A 12940-nucleotide genomic window follows, 5' to 3' on the forward strand; every position below is an offset into this window, starting at 1 on the left:
ACATAAAGTAAAACACCAGCACCCACCCTGGCCTGGGAAGGAGTCCACAGTGGGTGGCAATTCAGAGTCCTCACCTATGTAAGTTTCTTGCAAAGACCATGTAATATTTCAGTAATGGGAGGAAATGTGTGAAAGTCGCTCAGTTGTGTCCGACTGCCTGGACTATATGGTCCACGGAATTCTCCAGGCCAGAATACTGCAGTGGGTAGCCTTTCCCTTCTCCAGGGGATCTTTCCAACCCAGGGATCGAACCCAGGTCTCCCACATTGTAGGCGGATTCTTTACCATCGGAGCCACCGGGGGAAACCCAGTGGGAGAGCGGGAGAATTTTCAGGACTAGAGCTGTTGGGCGCTCTATTGGGGAGGGGTCTCAAAATCTCCTTTGGCCTGGCCTCCACCTCTCACTGGCTCAGAAATTTAGGGGCGAGCCCCACGGCGGTGGGCGGGATCCAGCCCCGCGACCACACCCCGCGGCACCCTCTCCTTCACCCTAGACAGCTGGGCAGGCCCTGGGACAGGGTCTCCCACCGGAAACTGGTGGAGGCGAGACTGGCTCCTGGGGTCCCCGGCCCGCCGCCCCGTCCCCAGAAGCGGCGCTAGTGGGGGCCCAGGTGGGGAGGGGTGGGACCCCGCCCCGCCGGCGCGTCCGGCTCCGCCTCCCTGGGAGACTATTTAGTCCTAGAGGTGCCGGGGCTCCGGCCCCAGGGACTCTGGGCACAAGGTGACGGAGGAGGCGCCCGCACCACCTGCCAGAGACTCGCCCGGCCGCTGCCTGGCGGAGACCCTCGCCAACGGACCCGAGGCGCCCGCGGAAGCATTGCGGGCCTGGGGCTGCCCCCCACGCCTGCCCGACTCGCCGCCCCCTCCGGCCCCGCCCGCATGGCCGGGCTCCTGGCGGTCACTCTCGGTTGCATCAGCCTCCTCTACCTACAGCTCCCGGGCGCGCTGCCCCTCGGCCTGGCCGGGAGCCGGCCGCCCACGCGACCCAGGTGAGCAGGTCTCAGACCACCCTGGCTGCCTGGGCAGGAAACCAGATGCTCCGGAAGGCCCCGCCCCGCCCCACCCCGGCGACGCCCCAGGACCCCGGATTGGGGGAAACCCGCTTCTGCTGCTAAGGCTCACCTGCTAAATCCAGCCCCAGGCCGTGGGCACCCCCCGCAGGGCAGAAGGCTCCTTTTTCTTTGCTTGCCCTTCTAAGGCATGCCCACTACCCCACTGGCAGAGCAGACCCCTCAGAAGGAGAGGTCAGCTGTGGGAGGGGAGGTTAAGGGGATTCCCATACCTGCCCACCTTCCCCCACCCCAAGGGAAGGGCTGAGAGGGCATAAACCTGAGTCCTGAGCAGAGTAGCCCAGGGAGGTCAGGCAGCCACTTGCCTGGCCCTTGAATGGGCTACTGAGATGGCTGAGGGTCAGAACCCCAGCCCTGAGCTCAGTGGGCTTCCCCTGGCCTGCTGGGCCATGGCGTGGGGTCTGTGGGCTTCCCCTGGCCTGCTGGGCCATGGCGTGGGGTCTGTGGGCTTCCCCTGGCCTGCTGGGCCATGGCGTGGGGTCTGTGGGCTTCCCCTGGCCGAGCTCCAGCCTGGGGGGTGGGGTGGGCTTCCCCTGGCCCGCTGGCCAGTGGCTTGGGGGCTGTGGGCTTCCCCTGGCCATGCTCCAGGCTGTTGGAAAGCTGTGGGCTTCCCTGGAAGGCTGGACCACTGGGTTTACTTCCTCCATCTCCCTGTGCAGGGAGCCCCCAGCCCGGACGCCTGCCAGTGGCTCACAGCCTCAGCACCCTGCAGCCCTTCCTGTGGTGTGGAGGCTGCACCAGGCCCTCCAGCCCAAGAAGAGTGTCAGCCTGGTCCCTGCCAGGGGTCAGCCTCTCCGCAATGGCCTCCGCCGACACTTGGGTCCCCGCAGGCCGAGAGCCCAGCTCCTGCGTGTGGGCTGTGCTCTGGGTACCTGCCAGGTGCAGAACCTCAGCCACCGCCTGTGGCAGCTCGTCGGTTCGGCCGGCCCCCGGGCCTCAGCCCCCGTGGACCCCAGCAGTCCCCACAGCTACGGCTGAGCGGGGGAGCAGGCCTGTCCCAGCTGGGATGCTGCACCCCAGCCCCAGGGCGGCAGCTGAGCCCCCAGCCCAGAGTGCCTGCAGAGAGAAGCCCCTAGAAGGGCAATGCAGGCACCAGCGAACACCCCTGCCCCACTCTCCCCCCGCCACGTTCTGCAGCAACCAGCCTCCAATCGCTGTGGACATAGAGGCCCACGTGGGGGCCCAGCAGAGTCTGATCACCCAGGGGCTCTGCACTGAGAGAGGGTAACACTTAGGGGACGGGGCTGAGAGGAGGCGGTTGGCAACATTAGATGCCAGAACGGGGCGCAGAGGAGAGGGTCTGCCCAAGGACGTGGGGCAGACGTCAGGGACCTGAGCACCCCAGGCCTCTTCTGGGCTGTGGGAGAGAGGGACTCTGGGTTGGCCACGTGTCCTGACGTGGTAGGGTTAGCGCTGGGCTGCTCCAGGTGGGTCCAGGGTAGCAACGGAGACCTCTGCCTGCACCCCCTGAGGGCAGCTGGGGAGAGGGCGGAGGGGTCCTGGAGCTAGGCAGAGCACCCTTCCCACCCCCCAGGGCAGGGTGGGAGTGGGGTGGGGGTGGCACTTCTCCCAGTCCAAATCTCGCAATTAAGGCAGAACCTTAGCTCAAGGTGCGTAGGGGTGGCTGGCCAAGGGTCAGGGCTCCGCGGGCCACAGGGGCTCCCTGAGCCTCCCCTGCCCGGCGCGGGGACCCAGTGGGTCCAGGTGTGGGGACAGGCGGAGGCTGGGGGAGGAGACTGGCCTGGTTATCAATGGACAAGTCAGCCAGAGGTGGAGTCTGCAGTGGGCGGGGTGGCAGCTGGGGGAGGAGTTACACGCTGGGAGCCAGCGCCTCCTGTCCAGGCACCCAGGTCTCACGGGGTTCAGAAGGGCGATTTCCCTTATTTAGCAGACGTTTCGTGTAGCACTTAATTTGTTGACGTTTGCCGTGTTACCCTTTCGGCCACTGAATGAGGGGAGCACCGCCTTTACCCCAACTCCCAGCCAGAGAGCAGGGCCAGGCCTGCAGGCACCACGGTGCCCACCCACAGATCCTGAGCTGCAGACCCCATGGGTCGGGCTCTCCTACCCTCGTGCTCACTCCCCTGGCTCCCCCACCTCCACTGGGCCGCAAGAGGTCAGGCCGGGCTGGTCCCTGCCCGGTTGGGGGATGGACGGAGGGTGGCCGCAGCAGCTTGGATGCCGTGCGGAGGCTGGAATAGGCGCTTGCCAGGGCTGGAGAGGCCTGTGGTCACTGAGGGGTGTCGGAAGAGCGGGTGGGGAGGGCAGGCCGTGAGGGCTAGAGGGGCTCCAGGATGAAGAAGAGGACCCCAAGAAGGCTGGGTTGGGGAGTCAGGAGCTCAGCTGGGCAAAACCTCCTGCGGCCCCGGCCCTGGGGCAAAGTCCCCGAAGTTCGGTGCTGGATGTTCGCCTCCAGGAACACAGCCTCACATGGCACCTCCACGAGGCAACACAGCCTGCCAGGAGGCCCCCAGGGCTGCAGTGCCCGCCTCCTGCCCCCAGGTGCTCATTGAGCCTCGGGCCATTTTCCTTGGGTCACCTGTCACGGTCACAGCATCACACTGGTGTCCACATGGCCTCCAAGCTCCAGGCCATGTCCCGGCTGCCTGTCCGACAGCCTGCTTGGAGACCTGGGGGATGCCCGCCGGGACCCCACCCACCCCCCTCCCGCTGCTCCCGGCCAGAGCCTCTCGGTCCTCCTCCCGTCTCCTGCCCTCATCCAGACCCGCTGGCCGGCACTTTGTTCCTTCCTTCGGTCCAGGCCACCAACCTGCTTTGGGGTGATGGGTCCAGCCTCCCCCCCTGGCATCCCCTCTCCATCCCTGAAGCAAATATCTGCGGAGCACTTGTAGAAACAGCGAATGAAACATCAGCCTCCCACCCAGAGACGGACACATCCGTGGGAGGAGGCAGAGGAAACCGACCTCAGAAGCACAGAGAGTGAGCGATGCCCGGCTCTCGGAGTGCCGGAGGCGCCGCGGCTCGCGGGGCTGAGAGCACTCTGCCATTGTCAACGGGGGCCAAGCACCCCCAGCTGACTCTCAGGACGGCAGGAGGAGCCACGTGGAGAACACCTGGCCCACTGCCCTCTCCTGGCCCAGACTGCACCCTGACCTCAGCCTCTTTCCAATGACACCGTCGTCAGCTCCAGGCTGTGTGGTCCTGCTGTGTGTCCACCGCCGAGCCTGGCTCTCGCGTGACCCGGGCCGTGAGTTCATCTCTGCCCTGACTGGAGATGGAGCCTCAGCCCCAGGGCCTGAGAAGATCCCTCTGAGATCTCTGAGCCTCTCTGAGCCATGAGCCTCGCCCAGTATTAGCAAGAATCCCACCCTGAACAGAATCCTGTCAAGTTTAGCAAGGCTGCCCCCACCCCTGATTCTCCTCTGGGAATTTCCCCTCGGCCCCTGCCCAGTCCCCCACCCCCACCCCAGGACTGTGAAACTCCAGCTGACCTTGCTGTGTTCCAGCGAGCATCTGAACATCTCTCCCATCTCGCAATCAAGAATAAAGTCTTCCATCCCTTCTGAACAAGTGTCAAAGGGCACTTCCCTGGAGCTCCCATAGTTAAGGACCCTGACGGAGAACCAAGATCCCACGCGCCATCGAGCAACTAACACCTAGCACCTAGCACCGCAACTGCGGAGCCCTGCAGCCAAGACCCCGCTCGGCCAAATAAATAGATATTCTTTAAAAAATGTCAAAAACGTCAAAATATTTTTCTGAAATAAGCCCCACCCTGCCCCAATCCCAGGTGCCTGGGGAAGATAGGGAGCAGGGAGGGGCAGCGTCCTGGAGGAGTTTAAAGCTCCTGGCAGGGGTGGGAGTCTGGCCGCCTCAACCTTCTGGGCAGGTCAGTTGCTGCAGGGACGTGGAGGTTGGCTGGGGGCGGGGGGGGGGGGCGGGGGGGGCGGGGGGGCAGTGCTATGCTGACACATTAACTCTCAGAGGCCAGCAGGAGGGTGGATGGTCACTCATTACCGAGGGCCAAGGCCGAGGGGCTGGGTGGTGTCCGGTCACTTATGTAACCTGTGGGCATATATACGGGCCCGTGGAGCTCTGCCCATCTCAGGATGAAGGTGGCTGCGGTGAGTACCCCTGGCCCACGCAGACTGCATGCTCAGGGAAAGCGGGGCAGCCCCGTGCCTATGCCCGGCGGGTTTCTGCTGGCCCACTCTTCGGGGTCAAAGGGCTCCCTCCCGGCCGTGGTCTATCTGGGGCAAAGGTCATGGGCCTAAACGCTGGGCTCCCTGCGGACCCGCGTCCTGAGAAGCAGACTCCGGGTGCGGGTGCTGTGTGGCCGCGGCCAAGCATCACCCTCGGAGCAGACATCCCCAGCATCCGCTCAGCAGATAAGGACTCAGGGCCGGAAGTCTTGACTCGGGCTCACCGAGGCCATGCGCTGGTGCCCTGGGGTGCCTCTCTGCCGCTCCACATCCAACAGTCCTGGCCCCCATGGGGTGTCCTCCCTTCCTCATGGAGCTGGCATCCTGATGAAATGGATTCACCACCACCCCCACCCTACCAGGACCCAGACCCTTCGCTGGTTTCCCAGCCTGATATGGAGCCAGAAGCAGCCACAGACAAGGACAGCTTCCGAAACTACACGGTGAGGACTGCTCCCCCAGCGGCCCCTGCCTCTCCTGCCCTGTCCCCTTGCACAGCTCCAGGGGCCACCCTGGGGCCACCCTGACCACACTTTGGGGCCTGGGAGAGGCAGGCAGTGGCCCCCTGGGTGTGAAGGGCAGGGGGTGGCAGTTGCCTGGCTGACCCTCCGGCTTGCAGTCCGGCCCGCTCCTGGACCGTGTCTTCGCCACCTACAAGCTTATGCACACATGGCAGACCGTGGACTTCGTCAGGAGGAAGGTAGGAGGCCGACTCCTAACCCAAGCTCCCAAGGGCTGATCCTGGGACCACACTGACCTTTGCTTTCTGGCCCAGCATGCCCAGTTCGGGGGCTTCTCCTATAAGAGGATGACTGTCATGGAGGCTGTGGACATGCTGGACGGACTGGTGGACGAGTCGGACCCCGACGTGGACTTCCCCAACTCCTTCCATGCCTTCCAGACAGCCGAGGGCATCCGGAAGGCCCATCCAGACAAGGGTGTGCTCCCCACTTGCTCTGACGGGTGTTGGGGAAGGGGGGGTGGTCTGGCCCTCTCCCAGTAGGCCCTGCATCCCACCCACAGCCCCAGGACTGTGCCTTTGCCCCGGTCCCTGCACCCTCCTAGCCTGCACTGTCCCTCCCTCTCCTCCAGACTGGTTCCACCTCGTCGGGCTCCTGCACGACCTGGGGAAGGTCCTGGCTCTGGCAGGGGAGCCCCAGGTGAGGAGAGGGGTGGAGGGCAGTCAGCAGGGCGGGGCCCGGGCAGCCTCCGCTCCAGGCTCTGGACACCCCCTTGGGGGGCAGGCCAGTCACGCTCACCCACGGCTGCCTGTTGGTCCGTCCCCAGTGGGCGGTGGTAGGAGACACCTTCCCAGTTGGCTGCCGTCCCCAGGCCTCTGTGGTCTTCCGTGACTGCACCTTCCAGGACAACCCTGACCTCCAAGACCCCCTGTACAGGTGCGGCTCCCTTGCCCTCCCTCGCCATGGTCCTCCCCCCTCCTCCCCCTCCCGGGGTCCTGCTCCTGAGCCCCTCACCTTCCGTCCCCCCCTGCAGCACGGAGCTTGGCATGTACCAGCCTCACTGTGGGCTCGAGAACGTCCTCATGTCCTGGGGCCATGACGGTGAGGCTGGTCGGTTGGGGGAATGGCGGGGACCACTCTGGGGCTGCCCCTCTGGGTGCCCGCCCAGAGATGGTGACCCGCCCTCTCCCACAGAGTACATGTACCGGATGATGAAGTTCAACAAGTTTGCCCTCCCACCGGAGGTAGGAAGGGGTGGGGACCGAGGCAAGGTCAAGCCCCGCCCCGCCCGATGCCCTCGGCCGGAGCCTGAGGCCTGGCTGCCCGCAGGCCTTCTACATCATCCGGTTCCACTCCTTCTACCCCTGGCACAAGTTCGGAGACTACCGGCAGCTGTGCAACGAGCAGGACCTGGCCATGCTGCCCTGGGTGCAGGAGTTCAAGTACGGCCGCGGGCGCGGCGCGGGCACGCCGGGGGGGTGGGGTCACTCGGGGGGCTTCACGGGCCGCCGTCCCTGTGCTGCAGCAAGTTCGACCTCTACACCAAGAGCGCCAGCCTGCCGGACGTAGCCGCGCTGCGGCCCTACTACCAGGGGCTCGTTGACAGGTACTGTCCTGGCGTCCTGTGCTGGTGACCGCCCGCCCACCCCCTCACCCGCCGGGTGCCCGGGGCGCAGCCACCGTCAGGAACAGCATCGACCGCCGCAGCCCTGCCTGGGGACCGCACGGGCCCACCTGCCCTCCCTGCCGGTTGGCAATAAAGACCCCGAAGCGCCTTGTGATTCTGACCTGCGTCTTGGGGCGGCACACTCACTGGGGTACCGGCCTGGGGGTGGGGGACCCCTGCTCTGGGCTCAGTCTCCCTAAAGAAAACAAGCAGAAGCATCTGCTAGCCGGAACACTCGACAGGAAGCACCGTGGTAAACACACAGGCGGACTGACGGACGCGACTCTTGAGGACACCCCCAGACGCAGCCCCCTCCTTGGTCACGTGCGCCCCCTCACGCGGCGGCGCTGCGGAAAGCCGCTCGTTTGTCTGGGGACTTCCTGTCAGGATTTTGCTGATTACAGCCTCTTGGGATCTTTTCATGTTTCCCTCAGTATTTCTTGCTAACTGATAACTGAGCGCAGAGGCTGAATCAGATTCAAGTTTGACTTAGGGGCCAGAGTGCTCTAGAGGTGGGGGCTTTCGGAGAACACCGCCGTCCTCAGCATGGTCAGCTGGCCGCATGGCGGCCTCGGGTCTGAGAAGGCCCTCCGCCGGAGGGAGACAGACTTACCCGGGGCCCAGCCAGCCCCCCACCCTGTTTGCTCACGTCTGTGCAGGAAGGGGAAGCACGTGCTCCCACCGCCCTCTTAGTTTAATAGTTTGTAAGAGCTGGTTCCGTAGCACCCTTCGAACACAATCAAGTTGTCTGTTGTGTATCAAGGACACACAGATTCAGCGGGTTTGTGCTTCCATGAGTTGTCATCCTTCCTGGTGCTCAGACAAGGCTGGGGAGGGGCTTTGCGGTGGGCTCCTGGGTCCTCCAGACGATCAAAATTGGTCTCTGGGATGGGATGTCTTGCCATCTGGTGTAACAGGATGCCCAGACTCTGTTAATTTCCTGTGTATGCTGTAACAAACTACCATAAACTTGGTGACTTGTTGAAAACAACAGAAATTTATTCTCTCAAGCACTGGAAGGCAGAAGTCTGAGATCACGGTGTCAGCAGTGCCTCCTCCAGGGCATCCGTTCCCAGGTGGCGGCCAGCACCCCCGGCTCGTGGCTGGCGGAACCTTCTCTGCCTTCACGCTGCTGCCTCTCCGTGTCCCGCTCCGTCCCTCTCTATAAAGGCACTTGTGACGGCACTCAGTGCCCACCCAGATGATCCAGGGCAACCTCGTCATCTCAAGGTCCGTGATTATATCCACGAGGTGCTTTTTCCAAGTGAGGCTATGCTCACACGTTTCAGAGGTCGTATGTAGACAACTTTGCGGGCCATTTCCAGCTCACCGCAGGGGCTGATGTGGATATGGAACTGGCCCTTTCTCCAAGGAACTTTGGGAGTGGGAAGTGGTATTTCAAATGCACGTGCTGGGGGCTGAAGACCCAATAATTTCTTGAACGTCCATGGGTTGTGACCGTGGAGGTGGCACTGCCCACTGCCTCCCTGCCCTTCTGCCCAGTGAGACCCTCTTGTCCTGCTCAGACCCCTCCTGAGCACCCAGCCCTGCCATGCCCTGGCAGCAGGAGGGGTCAAGTGTGACCAGAGGCTTTGCCTGGGACTTCCCTGGGTGCCCGGTGGTTGCAGGAGATGGGGTTTGGATCCCTGGTTGGGGACCACATGCTGCAGAGAAACTAAACCAGTACACTCTGGAGCCTGTGAGCTGAGCTGCTACTATAGAGTCCATGTGCCTTAATTAAAGATCAAGGCGTGATTCAAAGAAGATCCTGCATGCAGCCAAATAAATAGTAAGATGCATGTATGCACATACACATACATTTTTTTTTCATTTATTTTTATTAGTTGGAGGCTAATTACTTTACAGTATTGTAGTGGTTTTTGCCATACATTGACATGAATCAGCCATGGATTTACATGTGCTCCCCATACCAATCCCCCTTCCCGCCTCCCTCTCCATCCCATCCTTCTGGGTCTTCCCAGTGCACCAGCCCTGAGCAGTTGTCTCAAGCATCCAACCTGGGCTGTTGATCTGTTTCACCCTTGATGGTATACTTGTTTCAATGCTGTTCTCTCTGAACATCCCACCCTCGCCTTCTCCCACAGAGTCAAAAAGTCTGTTCTGTACATCTGTGTCTCTTTTTCTGTTTTGCATATAGGGTTATCATTACCATCTTTTTAAATTCCACATATATACGTTAGTATACTGTATTGGTCTTTATCTTTCTGGCTTACTTCACTCTGTATAATGGGCTCCAGTTTCATCCATCTCATTAGAACTGATTCAAATGAATTCTTTTTAATGGCTGAGTAATATTCCATGGTGCATATGTACCACAGCTTCCTTATCCATTCGTCTGCTGATGGGCATCTAGGTTGCTTCCATGTCCTGGCTATTATAAACAGTGCTGTGATGAACATTGGGGTGCATGTGTCTCTTTCAGATCTGGTTTCCTCGGTGTGTATGCCCAGGAGTGGGATTGCTGGATCATATGGCAGTTCTATTTCCAGTCTTTAAAGAAATCTCTACACTGTTCTCCATAGCGGCTGTACTAGTCTGCATTCCCACCAACAGTGTAAGAGGGTTCCCTTTTCTCCACACCCTCTCCAGCATTTATTGCTTGTAGACTTTTGGATAGCAGTCATCCTGACTGGTGTGAGATGGTACCTCATTGAGGTTTTGATTTGCATTTCTCTGATAATGAGTGATGTTGAGCATCTTTTCATGTGTCTGTTAGCCATCTGTATGTCTTCTTTGGAGAAATGTCTGTTTAGATCTTTGGCCCATTTTACACATACATTTAAAAAGAGGCTCTGCCCAAGCTCTTCTCCACTCACTCCTTCTGGAGCACTCTTCTGGTGCCTCCTCTCCTCCTGGAGCACTCCTGCTTACTCTGGGCCCCCTTGCACCATCCTCAGGCCCCCTTGCCAGCTGCGCCCCTGCCCCCCGACTTTGAACTCAGGCAGGGCAGGTGCAGGGTGCCGAGGGGGTCCTTTCCCTAGAGTGGCTTGTGAGGTGCAGGGGCCTCTGGAGGGGCAGGCCAAGGGCTCTGAACCTGGACTGCATGTGGGTGACGGCCTCTCTGCCTTCCTGAGAGTGGGGAGGAGGCAGGTCTCTGAGGAGGCTGGGGTTGGGGGAATGCTAGACTGAATGTCTCTCTGGGCTCAAAGTCATCACCCAAGGGGTGCCTCCACAGTGAACGGCAGGAGTGGCCACCTTCGCCTCTGACCCCAGGTCCCCACGCCTCTCTGTGGCCCTGCAGACTGTAACCTAGACATCTCCAAACAGGCCCCAGGGTTGGGAAGAGGGCCAGGGATCTCATGTTCCAGTCTACTCGGCATTGCTGGTCTTGCTGGGGGCCTCAGGGCAGTGGGCAGCTGAGGAGCTCACAGAGGCAAGGCTTGGCTCTACCTCCAGATTGTGCTGGCCAGGTGCCTCTGCCCGTGGGCATCTCCAGGCAAGAACACAGGAATGGGCTACCATTTCCTCCTCCAGGGGATCTTCTCGACCCAGGGATTGAACCCAAGTCTTCTGCATTCTCCTCCTGCATTGCAGACAGATTATTTACTGCTGAGCCATTGAACTTCTCTTTAAACGAGCCGGTTTCTTCTAAGAGAGTGGTTGCAGGCAAGAGTCTTAGAGGAATCTAGAATTTGTTATCGGGCCTGTTTGGGGTTGAAAGTTGGGAACGCCTGCTGGTAATGGAAACCTGGTGGTTCGTGGCCTACAGGAGCAGGGCAGGTAATCACGGCCTTAGTTACTCTGGCCAGCCCTCGGGGATGGTGAGCAGGTGCTAAAGGAAAGCCGCTGCTTCTACAGGCACTGATGGCCTAAGACAGGACAGCGATGAGTCCAGCTCCCTAAACCCAGGACCGAGCCTAGACCAGAAGAGAGCGTTCCGTGACTTGCTGGACCCTGCGACGTGCCCAGACTCTGTGACTTGCCCAGACCGTGGTCCTAAGGCCATGGTTGGTGGCTGCCCAGCTGCCCTGGAGACTCTGGGCTGTTGGGGACCATGAGGTTACTGCTGCTCTCACCCAGAGAGGCCACTTCCTTAAAAGGTCAGTTTTACTCAAGAAGGCCTTTTTTTTTTTTTTTGCCATGCTGCATGTTTTGTGGGATCTTAGTTCTCCATCCACGGATCGAACCTGCACCCCCTACAGTGGAAGCACAAAGTCTTAACCTCTAAGCCCCCATTCAAATATTAATAAGTAAATATTTAAAGAATTTCATAATTTCCAATGGTAAATACTGACAGATACAACACTAATAAACAAAAGCTTTTGGGAGTTCTCAATAGCTTTTAAGAACATGAGACCAGATGACCTGGTGACTTCCTCTGGCAGAAACCCCAAAGCTGCCTCTGTGGGCTCCCTCAGGTACAAAGTGAAGGCCCTGCCATCAGTACAGCTGCCCCAGAGCCCACGGCGTGCCCCTCCCCGAGGAGTCGTTGGCCGCCCCCATGGGCACCGCCTGTGATGACAGCAGCCATCTCTCACCACCAGGCCCTTGTGCGCCTGGACTTGCTACCCTGTCCCGCACCTCCTCCGGCACCGTCATCCACTAACTCACCTGTCACAGCCTCTAACGGAGGCCAGAATGCGGAGGCTGGAGCCTGCAGGCCCCCAGACGCCCCCACGACCCCAAATCGATCATCTGACGGGACGACAGTACTACCAGTCGGAGACCCAGCTGCAGTGCCAGCTTTTGGATGGGGGATGTGGTTGCCGAGGAAGCAGGGCTTCTCCCCAGAGGCATGGCAACGCTTCCTCCGAGCTGGGCAAGGCCGGCTGTGTCACAGGGATGGGGTGGCTGGCGCTTGGCTGAGGGGCCAGGAGGGCCTGGAGACTGGCCGCGCAGAAGTGCCGAGCAGGAGCTGGCTCCGTGGAAGATGGCAATGCCCTTGCAGATGGGCCGAGGGCTCAAAGGCCTTGGCGAGCCTGGGGAGCATGCCATGGTGAGCGTGGGGAGGCCCTACCAGCCTCACTCATGACTGTGGCAGGAACAAGCATAACCGGTACTTTTCTTTGCTGTTCTGCAGACATCTTTGGGTCACTAAATTCACTGTTCAGTGTGTGAGATGCAGAGTTTTGAGCAGGGACTGTGCTGAGCTCAGGGGTGGGGGTCCAGCTGCAGCCTGGAGGTGATGCGTCTGCAGGAGAGGACCAGCTGTGGGTGCCTCCGCCTGCTGTGGGCAAGTAGTTCCGAGTGAGATGTACCATGGCTGCCTCATATCAATGCGATGTTGTGTGGGTGCGGAGGACTCCTGCGTGAATCAGGAAGATGGATTCATCAGGGGCCAGGGCACCAAGGAGGCGGTGTGGGAGCACCTCCACTGTGAGAAGGGCCTGCCTCTCCAGGAGTCTGGGTGGGGCTGGGGCAGCTCCTCCCCGCCTACCTCTCCTTTCAGAAGCCAAGAGGGAGAGAAAAATCGGTGCTTGCCCAGCAGCCCTGGGACACACGTTTCGGCCACACCAGACTCTGCATTTGAAGCTGGAGGCTAGTCTGGGGTCCAGGCACTGGGCGTCCTCACCAGGCCAGGCTGCGGCGGGGTTTTGCCCTTGATCAATCTTACTAAGT

The 12940-nt window shown here is 60.7% G+C and overlaps 2 protein-coding genes across 4 annotated transcripts; both read left to right on the plus strand.

Annotated features, from left to right (window-relative positions):
- Positions 1 to 879: 879 nt before the first annotated feature.
- ADM2 (adrenomedullin 2) lies at positions 880 to 2646 on the plus strand. Its single transcript, XM_065924526.1, has 2 exons — positions 880 to 989; positions 1730 to 2646. The coding sequence occupies exons 1-2, from the start codon at positions 880 to 882 to the stop codon at positions 2046 to 2048; spliced, it is 429 nt and encodes a 142-aa protein (XP_065780598.1). The 3' UTR covers positions 2049 to 2646.
- A 2371-nt stretch (positions 2647 to 5017) lies between these two features.
- MIOX (myo-inositol oxygenase) lies at positions 5018 to 8569 on the plus strand. 3 transcript variants are annotated; one of them, XM_065945950.1, is made up of 10 exons: positions 5018 to 5155; positions 5596 to 5676; positions 5853 to 5933; positions 6009 to 6171; positions 6326 to 6393; positions 6521 to 6630; positions 6728 to 6795; positions 6889 to 6938; positions 7024 to 7148; positions 7220 to 8569. In XM_065945950.1, the coding sequence occupies exons 1-10, from the start codon at positions 5141 to 5143 to the stop codon at positions 7326 to 7328; spliced, it is 870 nt and encodes a 289-aa protein (XP_065802022.1). In that variant the 5' UTR covers positions 5018 to 5140; the 3' UTR covers positions 7329 to 8569. The 3 variants fall into 3 exon arrangements, with proteins under 3 accessions (XP_065802022.1, XP_065802028.1, XP_065802016.1); XM_065945956.1 differs by having other exon boundaries at positions 7024 to 7136; positions 7220 to 8567; XM_065945944.1 differs by lacking the exon at positions 5018 to 5155 and having other exon boundaries at positions 5162 to 5676; positions 7024 to 7136; positions 7220 to 8568.
- Positions 8570 to 12940: the final 4371 nt, after the last annotated feature.

Source organism: Muntiacus reevesi, chromosome 1 (assembly GCF_963930625.1).
Source record: "Muntiacus reevesi chromosome 1, mMunRee1.1, whole genome shotgun sequence".
NCBI classification, from domain to species: domain Eukaryota; kingdom Metazoa; phylum Chordata; class Mammalia; order Artiodactyla; family Cervidae; genus Muntiacus; species Muntiacus reevesi.